Source organism: Phyllobates terribilis, unplaced genomic scaffold, assembly GCF_046119375.1.
Source record: "Phyllobates terribilis strain yellow unplaced genomic scaffold, ASM4611937v1 Scaffold_2__4_contigs__length_985480577, whole genome shotgun sequence".
Taxonomy (NCBI): Eukaryota; Metazoa; Chordata; class Amphibia; order Anura; family Dendrobatidae; genus Phyllobates; species Phyllobates terribilis.
Window position 1 is genome coordinate 762,712,179 of NW_027362762.1, and position 22,550 is coordinate 762,734,728.

Sequence of the window (22,550 nt, forward strand, 5' to 3'; positions counted from 1 at the left end):
GGCTGTATCGTACCGCTTAGCCATACGGTGAGATCTGGGGGGGACGGAGTGCTATTTGACAATTGGAGAACAAATTATTGTAGAATAGGCATTTCGATTTGGGAGCACAAAATTTTCTTAATTTCTTTTGGGGGGCAAGGGTCATTTTGCTTTTCCAGAGCCTTTCTGCTACCAGTAACTTGGAAGTCCCTTATATTTTTAACAGATGACGGACCTGAGTGGGGACTAGCTTTTTTTGAGGACTGAGTTGAAGCTTTTATTGGGAACATTTTACGTAACATTTATCCGGCGCTCTAGGCTGAGCACTTACATCGGGGTTTCCATCTAAATTTCCAAGTGATGTAATTCAGATGAAACCCCTGCAGGATCCATTCACTGTAATGAGGCAGCAGAGTTACTCTGGACACCGTCTGGCCTCTGTGTAGCGGTGTCCTTTTTTTCAGAAGTGCACAAAACTGTGGCCAACCGCACTTTTATGCACGCCTAAAACAAATGACACCGTGGGATCCCAGGCTAGACGGCGTCCACAGTGGCCTATATCTGTCTCATTACAGGGAATCTTCCGTCATGGGTTCCGGCTGAATCATGTATTTCAGAGATTTACACGGAAACTCTGGTGTAAGTGCTCAGCGCAGAGCACAGGATAAATGTGGGCAGAGCCTTACTGGGATCTTTGGGGACATAATAAACAAATCAGTAGCAGGTGAAGAATTGGTTTTATTTATTTTTTACGCCGTTCCTAGTGTGATATAACTGATTAGATTACTTTATTCTTCGGGTCGGTGTGATTACAGAGATACCAGATTGATATCGGGTTTTTATGACTGACAGCTGTCACACACTAAAAGACGCTTTTTTTGCAAAATCTAGTTTTTGCATCACCATATTTTGAGAGCTATAATTTTTCCATATTTCGGCCGACAGAGTCATGTGATGGCTTGTTTTTTGCGGGACGAGTTGACATTTTTATTGGTACCATTTTTGGGGACGTGACATTTTTTGATCGCTTTCTATTCCGTTTTTTGGGAGGTAAAATTAACAAAAACAAACAATTCAGGAATTGTTTTTTGAGTTTTTTTTTTATGCCGTTCTGCGTGTGGTAAAAGTGATCAGGCAGCGTTATTCTTCGGGTCAGTACGTTTACAGCGATACTACACTTACTGTATTTTTTTATGTTTTGGCGCTTTTACACAATAAAACTATTTTATAGAAAAAAATATTTTTTTTGCATTGCTTTATTCTGAGCGCTATAACTTTTTTATTTTTCGGCTGATGGAGCTGTATGGCAGCTTTTTTTTTGCGTAACAAGATGACGTTTTCAGTGGTACCATTTTTATTTCTATTTTGTTTTTTGATCGCATTTTTTTCCACTTTTTGTTTGGCAATATGATGAAAAAGCATATTTTTTTGCTCCGTTTTTTATTAATTTTTATTACGGTGTGCACAGAAGGAGTTAATTAGTGTGACAGTTTTATAGCTCGGGTTGTTTCGGACGCGGCGATACCAAATATGTGTACTATTTTTGGTTTTGTAAAAATATACGGATTTATTGGTTTAATATTTTATTTATTTATTTTTATTTATTTTGTGATTTTTTTATTAATAGTTTAAAAACTTTTTTTTTACTTTTTTTCACATTTTTTCTTAGTCCCTGTATGGGACATTAATTTTTATTTTTCTGATCTCTGATCTCATGTAATGTAATAGACATATATTACATTACATGAGATCTTCCCTGACTGTTTCAGTCAGAGTCTCCTGTCTGGCTACAGCTGCAGCTGAGCCAGACAGGACACCATATATGGCAGAGCTGGAGGCGGTCATGTGACCTCCAGCTGCCATAGCAACCCCAGGTCCTGGAAGGACTCGGAGGTCTTCGGAGAGGTAAGTTGACGACCCCCTCTCCTCCTGCTGTCTCCTATATGCCGCGATCACTATAGATCACAGCATATAGAAGACAGCTAAGGGTTAACATCACTGGGACCTGATCTAATCAGGTCCCGATGATGTTCCCTGTCAGAGCTAACGCTCTGCACCGGAATCGCAGCGCTTGCAGGACCCTGGGGGTCCTGAGCGCTGCGAGACCACCCACCGTTTTTAAACGTCGGCGCTGCACAGAGCCCGGCAAGCGCCGACGTTTATCTACAGTGGGCGGTCGGGAACCGGTTAATACTGTTTTGATCAAAAAAGTGTAAAAGCCATTCCATCGCGACAAGATGTTCCCCCATCGGGATGGTACTTAACTCTTGTAGTTCACCTCACTATGTGTTAGCAAACGTAAAAATAGATAAGGGCAGAGTAAGACCTGGGTCCCGACTGTTAAGACACCTGCCTGTGGAAAGCTTTATTAACAAAATGAAGAGCCCAAAAATGAGGAGCCATGTTCCTGTTTGTACAAAGTACAAAAAACTAAACTAAAACCAAAATATTGAGCCAGAGCATACGTTAGTATAAGTGCAATGCATAGGTGTGCATTCACACTGTGGCCATTTAACAAGAACAGAAAGTAAGGTAAAAACAAAATAAGCAAATACCCTGTAGTAAGTAAATAGTAATAGTACATGTAAATAACATTGGGTATTTAGTTAACACTGCTTTGATTAAAAAAGTGTAAAAGCCATCCCACCACGACAAGGTGTACCCCAATTGGGACGGTACCTAACTCTTGTAGTTCACCTCACTATGTGTCAGCAGACATAAAAGTCAGTTGGGACCCAGGTCCTACTCTGCCCTTATCTATTTTCACATCTGCTGACACATAGTGAGGTGAACTACAAGAGTTAGGTACAATCCCGATTTGTGTTCACCTTGTCGCGGTGGGATAGCTTTCACACTTTTTTGATCAAAATAGTGTTAACTAAGTATCCTATGTTATTTACATGTACTATTACTATTTATTTACTTACTACAGGGTACATGCTCATTTTATTTTTATTCTAGGTTTTGTTGGTATATTTCTATACTCTGTATAGAAAGCAATTAAGATGATGTTAAAAAACTGAAAAAGCACATTAAAAATTAAAAAAACGAAAGTAATTTTTTAAAGATTTTTAAATCTGCTAAATGATTTTCTATATCTCATAAATCAATACATGGTACTTACTATGTTAATTACTTTCTCTCTTTTGATTCAGATCCTCTCTTGGGACTTTACCATGTGCAATGGATTCCTGAATCATGTGCACACAACGATACCAAAGGACCCGAGAAAGCTGTAACTCAAGTAAGTTATGATTACAGGGAATCTGTCACCACATTTGACCTAGCTAAACTATTAATGTGGGCATTAAGGTTACATAATGTTAAAAAAAAGTCCTACCCGTGTGCCTCATATCAGATGCCTTGTTGATAAATCATCTTTTATCACTTTATATAAATTACCTCTTCCAGGCTCTGGGGAGGATATAGTCTGGAAGATAACTCTGCCTCCAGAGTTTATTTTACATGAAGGAGAAGTTACTAGTGTGAGACAAGTACCTAACACAGAACAGGAGAAATGAAATTTGTCTTCTTGCAAACACATTTGCTGCAGCTCTCACAGCTCTGCTGTATTGCAGCTCTGTCTGCCTGTGAGATGGAAGCTGGAGCTGAGAGGAGGCTACGGATGTGTCAGGTATAATCACACACAGCTCTGCAGTGAGATCAGGAGAGCAGTGAGCGGCCATTACATATCACACTGGTAACACTGGTAAACATTATACATCACACTGGTATCTTCTCCTTTATGTAAAATAAGCTCTGGAAGCAGAGTTATCTTCCAGACAACATTCTCCCCAGAGATTGGAAGAGGTCATTTACATAAAGTGATAAAACATGATTTCTCAATAGCAAGGAAATCTGATATGTGGCATACAGGAAGCAAAAGAAAGGAAAGCCGAGAACCGGTCAAGAATTACCGTATTTTTCGGACTATAAGATGCACCTTTTTCCTCCAAAATTTTGGAGGAAAGTGGGGGGTGCGTCTTATAGTCCAAATACTATATTATTGTATGGCTGCATAGTGGAGGGTGTGGGGGAGCGGCAGCGGGGGATCAGCGGGGCACAGGAGGCAGCAGCCACCTGCTGCAGCCTACTCTGTGCCTGCTACTAAAGAAAATGAATATTCCCTGCTCCCCACACCCATGGACGTGGAGAGCAATGAATATTCATTTATCTTAATAGCCGGCATACTGGAGCTACAGCGCGGCTCCTACTGCCGCTCTGCGGTCAGTGTGCTCGCTGTTAAAGTTCATGAATATTCCCTACAACCCCCTCCCATGGGTTGTAGTGAATATCCATGGTCTTTAATAGCAGGCACACTGACCACAGAGCGGCAGCAGGAGCCGCGCTGCGCTACAGTGTGCCGGCTATTGAACAGACTGAATGGTCACTACTCCCCATGCACAGAGTCCCGGCGTGGGGAGCAGTGACTATTCAAGCACAGCGTCTCACACTGTGTGAGGGCGCATGGCAGGGATGCCATGTGCGCCCTGCCATGCGCCACTCACACAGTGAGAGTGTCAGCAGCAGAGCGGGACAGCGCTGGAGGAGAGAGGAGGTGAGTATGAGTGTTTATTTTTATTGTAGGCAGCGTGATGGGGGCTCAGAGGGTCCCATACATACCAGGATGAAGGCTCAGAGGGTGCCATGCATACCAGGATGGGAGCTCAGAAGGTGCCATACATACCAGGATGGGGGCTCAGAGGGTGCCATACATACCAGCATGGGGGCTCAGAAGGTGCCATACATACCAGGATGGGGGCTCAGAGGGTGCCATGCATACCAGGATGGGGGCTCAGAGGGGTGCCATACATACCAGGATGAGGGCTCAGAGGGTGCCATGCATACCAGGATGGGAGTTCGGAAGGTGCCATACATACCAGGATGGGGGCTCAGAGGGTGCCATGCATACCAGGATGGGGGCTCAGAAGGTGCCATACATACCAGGATTGGGGCTCAGAGGGTGCCATGCATACCAGGATGGGGGCTCAGAGGGGTGCCATACATACCAGGATGGGGGCTCAGAGGGTACCATGCATACCAGGATGGGGGCTCAGAAGGTGCCATACATACCAGGATGGGGGCTCAGAGGGTGCCATGCATACCAGGATGTGGGCTCAAGGGGTGCCATGCATACCAGGTTGGGGGGATAAAGAGGTGCCATGCATACCAGGATGGGGGATAAAGGGGTGCCATGCATACCAGGATGGGATGGGGGCCACTTATACCAGGAAGGAGGGGCCATACATACCAGGATGGAGGATATTAACAGAATTGGGGGACATTACCCCAATACCAGTGTCAGCAGCGGACCCCCTCCCCCATAACAGGGCATCATGACCACATTTTTTGATTAAATTTTTTTTCCCTATTTTCCTCCTTTAAAACCTAGGTGCGTCTTATGGTCCCGTGTGTCTTATAGTCCAAAAAATATGGTAATACAAGTGAATATTATATAGTTAAAAATACCTTTATTATAGTGTATATGGGCATGTGGTGGCACAGAAGGCGCTTACACAAGATTAAAACAATAAATAACACATCAAAAAATTATTATACAGAGCAGCATAACATATAATGTTAGACAGAAAAACATGACTGCACAGACCTTTATCAAAATTGCACCAGTGCTAGTAATGAAATATTATGATTGAATTGACATATATATATATATATATATATATATATATATATATATATATATATATATATAACTATTTTAATATCTATATGCCATATGCTTTTTTCCTTACTTAATTGGTTTAACTATGAGGCATACAGGTAGGAATTTTTTCAGCTGTCTATAGCCTATATGCCCATATTAATAGTTTAGATAGGTCAAATGTGGTTACAGATTCCCTTTAAGGACATTTTAGCCATAATATAGACTGTCAAGCAAGATGAGTTAATGTGAATCAGTGATCCAGCTTCAGAAAATTAATGGGTTTTCTGTTTAAGATCATGCCCTGTTATATGACCTTTTCTTATATGTAGAGTCAAGTGTTCTTGGAAATTCAGTCATGGCTATGATGATTGGATTAGTACAATCACTCTGAATTTAGGGTATTATAATGGACTCATGACTTTAGACCCATTCGAAACCAGCTACAAGGAAATAATTCTTACAACACATGCTCATATTTCAATTCCCTTGTATCATGTAAAGTGGCTCCAAACCAACGCGTCAATGTAATGCTAATTCAGTAAAGCCTCACATTGTGCATACAAGGTGATTGCATTGAATTAGTTGTATGAATCTGTGCTCGTACATTTTTATATCTCCTGCCACAGAATTATTTACTGTTGTTCAGGTGACAACATTAGCAAGCATGAAACTACTGAATGTGACTAGCACTCCCTTATTTATACAGTATTTTGTAGAGGCGTTGTTGGTGTATCCTAAGCTAGCCTTTTATGCTGGATCTAATAGCCTGCTTGTTTTGCTTGGGTGAACATTCACATTCATTCTGCAATACACCAACTATAATCATGTCATGGGAATTCTGCTTTCTGTTAGAAGTAAGACGCTTTGATGCGAAGCAGCCCAGGTGATTCATAATATATCGCCGAAGAAGACGGCCCTTCCAGAACCTTTTAGTAGCCACTCACAATGTCAACAGGTCTGCTCTGTTTATTGTGCAGTACCATAGTTTGACATATTCATGTAAAATAAATACAAGTAAGGTGCAGTCAACCTCCTGGAACCGGGCTGTAGGCAATGAAATCATAATTATAAAACTATTGTACTCAAAGATTAAATAAGATGGCTGCCAACAGTTGTAAGAAAGGAAATGTGTAAACATAATATTGGGCATTTTTATATCAGTCGAGTTCACAAGGCTTTAACTTATCTTAGGAATGAAAAACTGTCCATACTACCCCAAAAATATTGGATTTCTCAAGATGCATACAATAATATTGCATGGTTGTATAAGGACTCCCGCATTCCCCTTACTAGCACTATTACCAAGTCTATCGCCTCCTTCTTAACACAACCATCGGTTGAAGATTACTGCTGGGGAATCTAACAAATGCCCCCTTGGCTGGTATGTACATGAGTATACTAGGCCCTATCCGAAGTAGGCCCTAAAAATCTGTCTGCATGTGTAATACTGACAGACATATTAAATTGCAATGCAGAAGTATGGCAATGTACTCTAAAAAGGATCAGAGGAAACAAAGTTTAAAAAAGGATGCAAAAAAATAAAATACACTTTCTTACATTACAAAGGGCTCTTCATAGTATATATAATTCATTACCGTAATTGTAACAGCCCTTAATATAAAAATGAATAGATGATTTATCCTGCATGGAGAAGATAATTAAAAATGACTATATTTTTGTTTCCTGTTCATTTCACCCACACAAAAAAGGAAGAAGAATTGATACACCCCCCACATATACACTATAATGGAAGCAATAAATATGAAAAAGCTAATTCATCAAGACTGGTGTTTTACATGTCAGTCTTGATATAAGATCAGAAGGATCTTTTATACTATAATTCATGCCATTTTTCAGGCAAGGCTGTGCCCTTTTCCACTAAGGACCACCTACTTTTCCAAAGTAGTAAAAGTTGCAAAAATTATTTGTGCAACTATGCTTTGTTCAAAAAGGTCCTGCTTTTCTACGCCAATTACGTCAAGGAGGGCTTGATGAATTCATCCCTTGATGGATAATCACCTTAAAAACATAATCCCTCATAAAACTCTATTTACAATGGTGGAATTGCTGTTTTTTCCTGTTCTCTACCAAAGACAATAAATAAAAGTTAAGTTATTTTGCAAAAATCGCAAGGTCTCATACTTCAATTTAAAAGTAAAACAGGGCATTTGAGATGCAGGAACTAAAAAAAATCACTGTTTCTTTAGGTCTTAAATGAGGCCACATGTTTCAAGAGTTAAAGGGAATCTTTTAGTATAATCAATCTTCCTAAGCCTATTTGGGCATGCAGGTCATAGGAAGCTGAATAAAATGATTCCTTGATATCTGCGATCCGATGTCTTATTCCAGAGAAATCCACACTTTTCTTATATGTAAATGAACTGTTACGTTCTATGGACCAGACATAATCTTTATGAGAATCTGCCTCCAGAGATTATTTTAAAAAAAAGTGAGCATTACCAGAGTGAGACATGTAATGACTGATAGTCTGCTATTATAATCTGTAGTGAAATCAGAACTAACACAGTACAGCAGAAGTGAACTTTGTCTCATTACAGACATTTGCAGTAGCACTTGTCCTCACATATTTCTGGCAGCTTTGCTGCAGAAGTGTGCGTAGTTATAACTACACAGTACAGCAGAGGTGAACCTTGTCTCATTGCAAACACTACAAGCACATTTTCAGTTCTCCTTTCACAGAGCAGATCAGAGTCTGGCCAATAGTCCTAAACAGCTCATTTTCATATCAGAAAAACTTGGATAGAAAGACATTGGATTACATATATCAATGTATCACTTTATTCAGCTTCCTATGACCTACATGCCAATAAAGACGGCTTAGGATGGTTGATCCTACTGACAGATTCCCTTTAAGCATCATTTTTAAGTTCAAAACTTGTTGTTTTTGGTGAATAATTAAACAATGATTGCCGTAATGGCGACAAGCAACCTAGAGATTTATCCTAATGCAATAAAGACTCCAACCTTCAGTGTACCTTAAATGGAAACATTATCAGTACAAGCGCTTGCTCTCTATTGTCCGTTTTTTTCCTGTTGTATTTGTGATTATAGATCATATTTATTTCTCCCCCCAGGATCATCACATTATCCTACCAGAGCTATTATTTTCTTGCAAATACAAAGTCACAATACAGCCAGCCAGATCTAAGGGTCATTTAAAGGCTGAAAGCATATTCTTCACAACTCCTCCCTGTTCATCGCTGAAAGGCAAAAACCACAAACACATGAACTGTCCAACTGAAGGAGGTAAGAAATAGTCTTCAGATCAGATAAGTTTATGTTTGGTTTTTTTTTGTGTTGGAATATTTTTACTACTTTTTTTAGCTTTATTCAGAGTTTTATCTCAATCAATTATGTGATTCAGATGCCCCTATGAAATATCTCCCATTATTAATAATTAAGCTTTTACTTAATGGAGTTGTAGGAGTAGAGAATCAGATGTACTTGGTAGAGATGAGCGTTGTTCTACTCGAACTGTTCGCCAATCTCAAATTCGAGCTGTTTTGGGCGGTGTTCGAGCCGTTTGGCGAACACGAACGATTTGAGAAAAATTCGGCTGTTCGAGGTTATGTTCGATAACTGTTCGTGCACGAAAATCATAACTGGATTTTTTCTCAGTAATGATGAAAATTAATGTTAATACGCAGTTTGAGTGTACAGCGGGGTAGGGGGAGGGGCAGGGGATGGATCTCTGCAGGAATAATGAAGAACTCCATTTTTTTTTCTCTTTCCCGCATTTACAGTGGGGAGGTGCAATCTGTCAGCCTATCAGCAGCGCACACAGCGAAGTGATTTTTTTCACACAAGCAAGGGCATGTGTCATTGGCAGTGTATGTCACATGTCCTTGCCCTATAAGACCCAGCCATTTTCCCTGTCGCCACCATTTTCTCACTGCTGCAGCTGCGTGTTAGACGGCACCGCTGTTGCTGTGTGCAGTATACCTTGTTAATTTCAAGCCAATTTTCGCACAAATCTACAGATAGCTTGGGAGTAGGGAATAGTTGTGATTGCAGTCCTTTTAAGGACTAGGTTACAGCATTTCCTACGACTTTTATCAGGCAGGTCTGTGCTCTTAAATAGATAGATTGTGGGAGTAAAGACTAATTGTAATTGCAGTCCTTTTCAGGACTAGGTTACATCAGTTCCTATCAGTTTTTGCCAGGCAGGTCTGTGCCAGTGCTGTGCAAGTTTATTTCACAGGATTTGGCTGACCTAGCAAAGCTAATCCTTTTTGGCCTATTGCAGAGTGTGTTAGTCAGTGGAGTAGCCTATCTGTGTTGCAAGATATACCACCTGTGTATAGAATACCAATTTTTTTACTGCACCTAGTGAAGTAAAATCTTTTGGGCATAGCATCATTCTATTAGTCCATCTATACTGACCTCCATCAGGTTGCAAATGGAATATAATTTTTTTCTGCATCTAGCTCTGACCACTGACCACTGGTTGCAAACTGAATATAATTTTTTTCTGCATCTAGCGCTGAAAAAATATTTGGCATTCTAGCAGTGTGTGGGACTTTCTCTATTAGTCCATCTATACTGACCTCCATCAGGTTGCAAATTAAAAATAATTTTTATCTGCATCTAGCTCTGAAAAAATATTTGGCCTTCTAGCAGTGTGTGGGACTTTCTCTATTAGTCCATCTATAGTGACCTCCATCAGGTTGCAAATTAAAAATAATTTTTATCTGCATCTACCTCTGAAAAAATATTTGGGCTTCTAGCTGTGTGTGGGACTTGTTCTAAGAGTCCATCTATACTGACCTCCATCAGGTTGCAAACTGAATATAATTTTTTTCTACATCTAGCTCTGAAAAAATATTTGGCCTTCTAGTAGTGTGTGGGACTTTCTCTATTAGTCCATCTATACTGACCTCCATCAGGTTGCAAATTAAAAATAATTTTTATCTGCATCTAGCTCTGAAAAAATATTTGGCCTTCTAGCAGTGTGTGGGACTTTCTCTATTAGTCCATCTATACTGACCTCCATCAGGTTGCAAACTGAATATATTTTTTTATTGCATCTACCTCTGAAAAAATATTGGGCTTCTATCTGTGTGTGGGACTTTTTCTATTAATCCATCTATACAGACCTCCATCAGGTTGCAAACTGAATATAATTTTTTTCTGCATCTGCCTCTGAAAAAATATTTGGGCTTCTAGCTGTGTGTGGGACTTGTTCTATTAGTCCATCTATACTGACCTCCATCAGGTTGCAAACTGAATATAATTTTTTTCTGCATCTAGCTCTGAAAAAATATTTGGCCTTCTAGCAGTGTGTGGGACTTTCTCTATTAGTCCATCTATACTGACCTCCATCAGGTTGCAAATTAAAAATAATTTTTATCTGCATCTAGCTCTGAAAAAATATTTGGCCTTCTAGCAGTGTGTGGGACTTTCTCTATTAGTCCATCTATACTGACCTCCATCAGGTTGCAAATTAAAAATAATTTTTATCTGCATCTACCTCTGAAAAAATATTTGGGCTTCTAGCTGTGTGTGGGACTTGTTCTATTAGTCCATCTATACTGACCTCCATCAGGTTGCAAACTGAATATAATTTTTTTCTGCATCTAGCTCTGAAAAAATATTTGGCCTTCTAGCAGTGTGTGGGACTTTCTCTATTCGTCCATCTATACTGACCTCCATCAGGTTGCAAATTAAAAATAATTTTTATCTGCATCTAGCTCTGAAAAAATATTTGGCCTTCTAGCAGTGTGTGGGACTTTCTCTATTAGTCCATCTATACTGACCTCCATCAGGTTGCAAATTAAAAATAATTTTTATCTGCATCTACCTCTGAAAAAATATTGGGCTTCTAGCTGTGTGTGGGACTTGTTCTATTAATCCATCTATACAGACCTCCATCAGGTTGCAAACTGAATATAATTTTTTTCTGCATCTACCTCTGAAAAAATATTTGGGCTTCTAGCTGTGTGTGGGACTTGTTCTATTAGTCCATCTATACTGACCTAGATCAGGTTGCAAACTGAATATAATTTTTTTCTGCATCTAGCTCTGAAAAAATATTTGGCCTTCTAGCAGTGTGTGGGACTGGTTCTATTAGTCCACCTATACTGACCCCCATCAGGTTGCAAATTCAAAATAATTTTTTGTCTGCATCTAGCTCTGAAAAAATATTTGGCCTTCTAGCAGTGTGTGGGACTTTCTCTATTAGTCCATCTATACTGACCTCCATCAGGTTGCAAACTGAATATATTTTTTTTCTGCATCTACCTCTGAAAAAATATTGGGCTTCTATCTGTGTGTGGGACTTTTTCTATTAATCCATCTATACAGACCTCCATCAGGTTGCAAACTGAATATAATTTTTTTCTGCATCTGCCTCTGAAAAAATATTTGGGCTTCTAGCTGTGTGTGGGACTTGTTCTATTAGTCCATCTATACTGACCTCCATCAGGTTGCAAACTGAATATAATTTTTTTCTGCATCTAGCTCTGAAAAAATATTTGGCCTTCTAGCAGTGTGTGGGACTTTCTCTATTAGTCCATCTATACTGACCTCCATCAGGTTGCAAATTAAAAATAATTTTTATCTGCATCTAGCTCTGAAAAAATATTTGGCCTTCTAGCAGTGTGTGGGACTTTCTCTATTAGTCCATCTATACTGACCTCCATCAGGTTGCAAATTAAAAATAATTTTTATCTGCATCTACCTCTGAAAAAATATTTGGGCTTCTAGCTGTGTGTGGGACTTGTTCTATTAGTCCATCTATACTGACCTCCATCAGGTTGCAAACTGAATATAATTTTTTTCTGCATCTAGCTCTGAAAAAATATTTGGCCTTCTAGCAGTGTGTGGGACTTTCTCTATTCGTCCATCTATACTGACCTCCATCAGGTTGCAAATTAAAAATAATTTTTATCTGCATCTAGCTCTGAAAAAATATTTGGCCTTCTAGCAGTGTGTGGGACTTTCTCTATTAGTCCATCTATACTGACCTCCATCAGGTTGCAAATTAAAAATAATTTTTATCTGCATCTACCTCTGAAAAAATATTGGGCTTCTAGCTGTGTGTGGGACTTGTTCTATTAATCCATCTATACAGACCTCCATCAGGTTGCAAACTGAATATAATTTTTTTCTGCATCTACCTCTGAAAAAATATTTGGGCTTCTAGCTGTGTGTGGGACTTGTTCTATTAGTCCATCTATACTGACCTAGATCAGGTTGCAAACTGAATATAATTTTTTTCTGCATCTAGCTCTGAAAAAATATTTGGCCTTCTAGCAGTGTGTGGGACTTGTTCTATTAGTCCACCTATACTGACCCCCATCAGGTTGCAAATTCAAAATAATTTTTTGTCTGCATCTAGCTCTGAAAAAATATTTGGCCTTCTAGCAGTGTGTGGGACTTTCTCTATTAGTCCATCTATACTGACCTCCATCAGGTTGCAAACTGAATATATTTTTTTTCTGCATCTACCTCTGAAAAAATATTTGGGCTTCTAGCTGTGTGTGGGACTTGTTCTATTAGTCCATCTATACTGACCTCCATCAGGTTGCAAATTGAATATAATTTTTTTCTGCATCTAACCCAGCCAATAGTTTTGGCCTAATACCACAGTTTGGCCACTCAGCTCTGCTCGGTTCCCATCCATTGTTTTTTTGTGCAAACAACTCCAGAGTTGTGAATTAGTTAACCACCAAAATGAGTGGAAAAAGGCCTGCTGCTGGTGGAAAGGGGAATAGGCGTGTTGGAAGGGGAAAAAAGGTTGTGTCCGTGGGGTAGGTGTTAAAGCAACAGTAACATCTGCAGAAGAAAGACCATCTTCCAGCCAAACTAAAATGTCTAATTCTTTTAGCGGACAATGTGATAAGATCCCTTTCTTACGGCCACGCCAATAGCTACAAATTCCAGATGAGGCACAAAAACAGCAGGTGCTTCAATGGATATAAAGTGCTCCTTTAAGTGGGCTCTCCTCCACATCAACTTCAACATCACAAATACTCCAGTCCTCAAAGGTGTCACCCCAATCGCACTTGCTTCCTCACAGCTCCCAAATCTCCAGCTGCCCGTCTGAGTATGAGGTAGAACAGATGGTTGAGTCTGCAGAGCTGTTTACTCATACTATAGCCTGGGAATCAGAGGTCGACTCCAGCGCTTCTGTGAATCCAGACGAGGAAATGATCTGCACTGATGCCCAGAATCTTTATGAGTCGGATCCAGGACCAGACGTAGAAGGTTCTGACCATAATGTAGACCCTCATTCCCAAACTGTAACTCCTGTTGGTGGAGACAATGAGGAAGACGATGATGAGACTCAAATACCTGATAGGAGCGACAACTTTAGTTTTTTGTCAGGGCAGGAACAGGTTGGCTCTGAGGACGACGGGTGTGATAACGCACAGGGTGATGATGATGAGGTTGGAGATCCCACTTACTGTCAACCCACAGTCAGCCAAGAGATGAGGTCAGCAGAGGAGGTGGAGGAAGATGCTAGTGACGACGAGGTCAGGTTGCGCCTTCCTGCACAGAGACGTAGTACTGGAAGCACGTCAACAACTGCATCCCCAAACACAACTCTGCCTCTCACCACAAGTCGTGGTGGCTCTTCAGGTCGCATGGGTGCTAAGCCTTGCATAGCCTGGGCATTTTTTCAGATCGATAAAGATGACCCAACTCGTGTTATCTGTAACATTTGTCAGCAAAAGCTAAGTAGAGGCCAAAAAATACATAGTTTGAGTACTTCATGCATGAACCGGCACATGGACATGAAGCATAAGTTGCAGTGGGAAGCTCAGTGTGCTACAATGCGGCCTAGCCGGCCGGGCCAACCACCGTCTGCCATATCTTGTGCATCTGCGGCCTCTTCATCCTCTGTGACTGGGGGGACAGCAGTCACACCTGTTTTGGGGCGCAGATCTGCCACCTCTTTACCCACAACAGCCAGCGTGATTGGCAGGTCATCATTTTCTTTGGAGGTGGTAACACCAGCTGGTGTTGAGCGCTGTCCGACATCGATAGCACCACCTTTGGATCAAGGCTACCTAACATGTCCGCCTGCATCTTCCTCACAGACCGGCATTTTGCCGGGGACACCCATATCAACCCCTTCTAAGCACAATAGCCAGCCCTCGGTCCCTCAGATGTGGACAAGTAAAAGACCATTTCCTCCTAGCCAAGAGAAAGCTAAGAGGTTGAATTTCACCATCTGCAGGCTCTTGGCTACAGAAATGCTGCCTTTCCGCCTGGTGGACACAGAGGATTTTCGAGACCTTATGTCCGTCGCAGTGCCCCAGTACCAGATGCCCAGTCGGCACTACTTCTCAAAGAAATGTGTGCCTGCGCTCCACCAGCATGTCGCACACAACATCACCGCTTCTTTGAGAAACTCTGTGTGTGACAGGGTGCATTTCACCACAGACACTTGGACGAGTAGGCATGGACAGGGGCGTTACATGTCGCTGACTGGGCACTGGGTAACTATGGTGACAGCAGGACAAGGGGCTGCTGTCCAAGTCTTGCCGTCCCCACGAGTTGTGCGTCAATCCTCTTTATGTCAAAGTTCCTCCACTGCTTCTGCCTCCTCAACCTCCTCTCGGTCTTTCACCTGCACCCAAAGCCTGTCTGGTCATGCCACAAGCTTTCTAACTGCGCAGAAGGGATCCTGCACACCTCCTTACTATGCTGACAGTAGGGCTCAACGTCATCAGGCGGTTTTTATCTTGAAATGTCTGGGAAATGAGAGTCACACAGCTGAGGAGTTGTGGTCAGCTCTGGAGAACCAATTTCATGAATGGTTGTCTCCACTGGACCTGAAACCAGGGAAGGCCGTGTGCGACAATGCTGCAAACCTGGGTGCGGCCCTTCGCCGGGGCAATGTCACACACGTGCCTTGTATGGCTCACGTGTTGAACCTGGTTGTCCAGCAATTTTTAGCCCACTATCCCAGACTAGATGGCCTTCTGCAGAGGGCACGGTCGCTGTGTGCTCACTTCCGCCGTTCGCATCCCGCAGCTCAGCGACTTACATCTCTACCGAAGTCGTTGGGCCTGCCACTTCACCGGCTAACATGCGATGTGCCTACCCGGTGGAATTCAACTCTGCACATGTTGCAGCGACTGTGGCAGCACCGACAAGCCCTGGTGCAATACGTTCTGACGTATAGCCTGGGCCAACGAGATCCAGAGGTGGGGCAAATCACGCTGGAGGAGTGGTCTCAGATCAGGGACCTATGAACCCTTCTGCACAGTTTTGAAATGGCGACGAAGATGTTTAGTGCTGACGATGCCATTATCAGCATGACTATTACGGTGATTTACATGCTGGAGCACATGTTAAACAGAATTCGGAGTCGGGTGGTGGCACAAGAGGAGGTGGAGGAAGTAGAGGAGGAGGAGTTGTATGCGGAAGGGCTAACATCTGCAAGGTCCAGACGGTCGGCAGCACCAAGGCGGCAGGCATGTGAGGGTGGGGGAGATGGTTTTACCAGGGCGCATGGTAGCAGCCAAACTAGTGAGGAAGGTGCAGGAGCCCAGGAAGAAGTGGAGGACGAACTGATGGAAGACTCATCAGATGAGGGAGACCTTGATCACATTTCTGTTGTACGAGGTTGGGGGGAGAGGACAGAGGAAGGAAGCATGATTGTTACCTCGCCACCAACACAACAGAGACTTGGTGCTCCTGGATGCGCAACACGCATGAGTGCCTTCTTGCTGCACTACCTGCAACATGACCCTCGAATTGTGAGAATTAGAAATAATCCTGACTACTGGGTTGCCACACTGTTAGATCCCCGGTACAAAAGTAAATTTGCAGAAATTATTCCTGCCATAGAAAGGGATGCACGCATGCAGGAGTATCAGCAGAGACTGTTGCAGAATCTTACATGTGCTTTTCCACAAAACACCAGTGGTGCACGTAGTGAATCTCACAGTTCCAACTTGCCAACCGTGGGACCGTCAAGTGTTCAGCACTCAAACCGTAACAGAACCACAGTATCTGCTGGTAACATCAATTTTGCGGAATCATTTCACCACTTTTTTAGCCCATCCTTTGCAAGGCCACAGGAGACAAGAAGTCTGACACATAGTCAACGCCTAGAGACGATGGTACAGGAGTATCTCCAAGTAAACATTGAAGCCATGACTGTGTCACTGGACCCTTGCTCTTTTTGGGCTTCCAATCTGGATAAATGGCCGGAGCTAGCCACTTACGCCTTGGAGATCTTGTCATGCCCCGCAGCCAGCGTTCTGTCTGAATGTGTGTTCAGCGCTGCTGGTGGTGTGCTGATAGATAAGCGCACGCGGCTCTCCACTGATAATGTAGACAGACTCACGTTCATAAAGATGAACAAATCATGGATCCGAAATGACTTTTCTACCCCTGTGTCATCCTGGGGAGAGTAAAAGCTTGATGATTGGTTAAAATCATCCTACCAACCGTTTTAAGCTTTCAAATTACTAATCATGTTTATGTTTTATGTTGTAGCAGTGTGCATCACTGATTCTATTAGGCCATCTATAATAAGCTCCACCAGATTTAAAATTACTAATCATGTTTATCTGTATCTTGACTGGAAAATAATTTTCGCTTTGTAGCAGTGTGCAGCACTGATCCTATTAGGCCATCTATACTAAGCTCCACCAGATTTAAAATTAATAATAATTTTTAGCTGCATCTAGCCCGGAAAATAATTTTGGGGCTCCGAGATGCGCAAGACACATAAGTGCCTTCTTGCTGCACTACCTGCAACATGACCCTCATATTGTCAGAATTCGAAGTAATCATGACTACTGGGTTGCCACACTCTTAGATACCCCAAACTTTTCGATCAACCTTTTCATTTTAATAAAGACCAAAAGAATGGTCATTTTTGAAATTATAAGCATTAGCAGGTTATTAGAAACTGAAATCAAACAGTTTTCAACTCAAAACTTTATTCTAGGTGATGTTACATTTTCACATAGGACCCCTTGTTCGAAAGGAGCTTCTGAACTCTCTCGTCCATTGAATTTGTCAGGTTTTGGATGGTTTCTGCTTCAATTGTTTTGCATGAGGACAGAATACCCTCCCAGAGCTGTTGCTTAGATGTGAACTGCCTCCCGCCATCATAGACACTCCTTTTGATGATGCTCCAGAGGTTCTGAATGGGGTAGAGGTCAGGGGAGCATGGGGGTCACACCATAAGTTTGTCCCCTTTTATGCCCATATCAGCGAGAGATGCAGATGTTTTATGTGCAGCATGAGATGGTGCATTATCATGCAAAAAAATGATCTTGCTGTGAAATACACGGTTCTTCTTCTTGTGAAACATGGCAGGAAGTGCTGTTTGAGAAAATCCACATACATTATGGAGTTCATCTTTAGCGCCTTCAGGGATCCTAAAGGGGCCGACAATCTCTCTCCCCATGATTCCAGCCCAAAACATTACTCCACCTCCTCCTTGTTGGCGCTGTAGTCGTGTTTGCGTGGAGTGTCCATCAACCAGCTATCCTCCACTCCATCCATCTGGACCATCGAGCGCTGCACGGCACTCATCCGTGAACAAAACAGTTTTGAAATCCGTCTTCATGTAATGTTTAGCCCACTGGAGCCGTTTCTGCTTGTGTGAAGTGGATAGAGGAGGTCGACAGGATGGCGTATGCACAGCTGCAAACCTCTGAAGGACCCTGCATCTTGTTGTTCGGGGGACGTTGGAGGCACTAGCAGCTTCAAAAACTTGTCTGCTGCTATGACAAGGCTTTTTTGCCGCTGCCCTTTTAACCTGACGTAATTGCCTGTAGGAAAGAGTCCTCTATTTGCCCTTATCAGCACGCACACGTGTGTACTGTGAATCAGCTACATACTTCTTGATTGCCAAGACACTTCATCCTGATCATCACACAATGTTGATTGTAGTCATGCCTTGACCTAAACACTCCACAATTTGTTGCTTCTCAGCAGCCAACACATCCTTTTTCTTTCCCATTTTGGCAGAAAATGTAGGCTGCTTAATAATGTGAGACAGCCTTCTTAAGTAGTCTTGCCTTTCATTGGACACACCTGCCAAACTAATTAGCACAGGTGTCTGCAATTGCTTACAGTAATATAAAGAGCCCTGACACACATCACCATCAATGAGTTTAACTGACAAACAAACAAATTCTTCCCTTATCACTCCTAAACACTTTTTGCATAATAATTTGGAACACAGTGTTCATGTGCTTTTCCACAAAACACCAGTGGTTCACGTAGTGAATCTTACAGTTCTAACTTGCCAACCGTGGTCTGTATGGAGTTGTTCAATAAAGGGCCCAAAATTAAGATAACATAGATGGGAGAGGTCTCTATGAATAGGAATTCCTAAGTATTTGATACCCTGTGAGGGCCAGGCAAAGGGAAAGTTGGACTGGATGGAATCCTATATGGATTTGGGGAGGGAGACATCGAGGGCCTCAGACTTCGCTGCATTGATTTTATAATTTGACCATGTAATAAAGTGATCTATTTCAGCCATAACAGCATGGATGGATATATGTGATTGAGTGATATATACTAGGACATCATCAGCAAATAGAGAGCACTTGTACTCGGTGCCTCTCACTTCAATCCACCTAATATTGGGGTTATGGCGAATTGATGAGAGCAGGTGCTCCGTCACTAGGCTGTATAAGAGAGGGGACAGAGGACATCCCTGCCTTGTCCCATTGGTGATTGTAAAAGGTGATGAAAATGTTCTGATGCACCCCCTGGGCCTTGGGACACCCGGAGCCGGACCCTTTTTGGTGGATGCTGGTGGTTGTAGTCTTCGTGGCGGCGACCCGGTTCCGTGGCTCAGGGTGGTCAAACCAGTGGCGGAACTATTTATGTGGTTTTGATGTTTAAATGTCCGACTACGCCACCCGTGGATTGCGGTCAGAGTGAACCGCCGCTGCAGAGCAGACCACTGAGGCTGGTGTTGTGGGTGCAGCAGAGCATAGCATAACTCCCCACGGGAGGAGTATAGCCTCAGGGCAGTGTATGCGGAGGATGGGGGTGATGGTGCAGGGCAGCAGCAGTAACGACACGGAGTCAGTGATGCAGTCCAGGGCCTTTACTCACAGTTCTTATTATCCAGACCACGTCTGCAGGTAACAGCTGCCCACGTCGTACTGTGCTCACCAGGTGAGGGGCTCAGACAACTACCAGATAACTTTGGAGCGCTTCACAGGCCCCCTTTGTGTGTCCTTTGTCTGGCCTTTCTTACCAACCCTTCTGTCCGGCTGCCTCGGGCCTCCTCTTGGTAAACTTGGCGCCAGTTTCCCTGACCCTATATGGTGCCTTCCTAGCGGGTGTAGCGAGGGGCTGCCCCACATAAAATGTCACAGCCTCCGGTTTCTAGCTGAGGGTCGTTTCCTGCCTCCACTAGTTTCGGGGACCGGTCTCCCCCTTTGGCCTGACCCCTCCACGCAGGTGGATTCGGGCGTGCAGTGGCGACTCGCCCGTCCGCACCCCTGGGATCCCTTCATTCCTCGTTCCTGTAGCCTTCTCCGCTCCTCTTCCTTCCTTCTCCCTCTTCCAGGCCTGGGCCTCTGTTACTAGGCCCGCCTCCGGAGCATAGCTCATGCAGAACCCCTGCTCCCTGCCACTTCTGCTCAGACTTCTCTGCACTGAACTAAGATGGTGCCCACCTTTTATACTCCCTTCTCAATGCACCCAGGAACTGCTTCCTCCCTGCTCCTGCACTACAGTGTTCCCCTTCCTCAGTGTTCCCTCCCCCCACTCCAGCCAGGGACAGGGACTGTCCTGCCCATCTCAGAGGCATATTGGTCGCCCTGCCCCACGGCAATGTGGTGTAATGCATGCAGGTGTCGGGTCCTGATCCACACTCCATCCTTACCTGAGAGTGAGATATCACACCTCTGGGTGAGGTGCAATACCTCTGTAGCAACCGAGCCCTCAGGGTGCTACAGTTCCATTTATCTTCAGCCTAGGTGACGTATTGTGATACAGGGCCGTGATTTTGGCTATAAAAGGGTCCCCTAGACCCCTACCCCAAGCTTTTTAAGAGAATCATATATGGTGTGCCAGGAGACTCTATGGAATGCTTTCTCAGCATCCAACGAGAGTATCTAATTACAAATTTTTAACTGCATCTAGCCCAGGAAATACTTTGTGCCTAGTAGCAGTGTTTGCTAGTCAGCAGATTATCCCGGCTGTTAAGCAAGCTACACCACCTGTAGTTTGGACACATAATTTTTTCAAAGGAAATGCTTCGGGACCACGGGATACTCAGTGAAGAGTATCAGGAGGCACCCCAAGGCATAGGGGCTGGGACTTGCGGTGGACAGCCGAGCTCGATCCTTATAAAAGCTTTTTAACTGCAGCAGCTTTCGTGGACGCTACTGGAGCTGGAATTACGCGGCTGCTGGCATGAGACTTGCCCTCCAATAGATCCTTGTAAATGGATTTAAAGTGTATTCATTCAAATTAGAGAGACAATTTAAATTAAAAAGCTTAGAGCTGCCTCCACCACAGGGGGGCTCGCTCGACCCACCAGCGGACAGGCACCAGTATTGGGAGAGGGGGGCTGGCCGTCAGGGTTCACCGCGGCTCTGGCACAAACCCGGCGACACGGAGGTTGCACGGGCAGGAGCGGACTGAACGTGTCGGCTTCTCACTTTTTGGATTTTAGAAGGGCATGACATGCCTATATCTGTGTCTCCCCCTCCTTTTACTCCTCCACCTCTTTTCTTTTCGCATGACTATATGTACTTGTCACTTTTCCATGTGTTAGTTGTGTCTTCTGAGCAGTTTGTCAGCTTTTGGACCCCTTTGAAGGTGTTTTCTATGTGTTTCTATGTGTTTTTGTTTGCCTGCCATTGGTTTTAACGGTGTTCGAAGGTGTTCGACGAACAGTTCGGCGAACACACGGGTGTTCGACGAACCGAACCGAACTCGAACTCTACGGGGGTGGCTCAACACTAGTACTTGGTGATCAAATGAATATGGAGTTGCCGAGCAATAATTACTCCATTTTAAAAATGAGCACTTTCTAAGGATATATGATCACCTGTCGAGTTTTTACAGGCAAAGGCGCTTCAGGAAAGTCCAGAGGTCATCTTACTGTAGCGGTTTTGCCCTTATTCTTGCTGTGATCCGCTGCTTGGGTCTTTTTCTTTATATTTTCAAGTATGTCACAATGATTTCAATTATGTCTCTTCTTTCAACCACCTTATGCCACGTGCACATGTTGAGTATTTGATGAGTTTTTTACTCAGTATTTGTAAACCAAAACCAGGAGTGGAACAATCAGAGGAAAAGTTTAATAGAAGCACGTCACCACTTCTGAATTTTACTGAGGTAAAAAACTCACCAAATACTCAATGTGTGCACTTGGCCTTAGGCTTTCCAAACCCTGAAGTGGTTCAAAGCCACAAGATAAGATGGAACATGTGCACAGCAATGTCGTTTTCTCATTGCTGTGCATTATGCTCATTTTATGGGTCGCCTTATGGGCGGATTCCAGGCAGAATTTCTCTGAAAAATATGGCACACACACTAAAAAGTCGTCACACACCCTAAAGATTACAAAACCTGTTTTTTTCCAGACTTTGACTTTGGTAAAAAAATATATAGATATTCTTTCCATTTTTATTATCTAAAATCATTACAGTGATAGCATTATTTTCCAAAAATCCTGATTTAATCAATAAACTTAAAAATAGACTAGTGGACATACTGAAACTAATGTATAAACATTATTAAGTCACTGTGACGGGTATTTTATATTTTTAATTTATTTCTTTTTTGTTTACTGAAATATATTAAAGGAAAACAAAAATAGTAAATGTTTTTATTCTTAGGAAAGTAAACTCCAAAAAAAAAAAACCAATAAAGCACTATATTGACGATTATTACTTGTCACTTTTATATATTTTTAATTGGAATCAGGACT

The 22,550-nt window shown here is 42.8% G+C and overlaps 1 protein-coding gene across 1 annotated transcript in view; it reads left to right on the forward strand.

The window, feature by feature from the left end:
* The window catches only part of ANOS1 (anosmin 1), a 345,355-nt gene that overhangs the window by 300,938 nt on the left and 21,867 nt on the right, over positions 1–22,550 (forward strand). The window contains exons 10-11 of the mRNA XM_073667333.1: positions 3,135–3,223; positions 8,740–8,911. Of these exons, the coding sequence (XP_073523434.1) occupies positions 3,135–3,223; positions 8,740–8,911 (261 nt within the window). The remainder of the gene's footprint in view (positions 1–3,134; positions 3,224–8,739; positions 8,912–22,550) is intronic.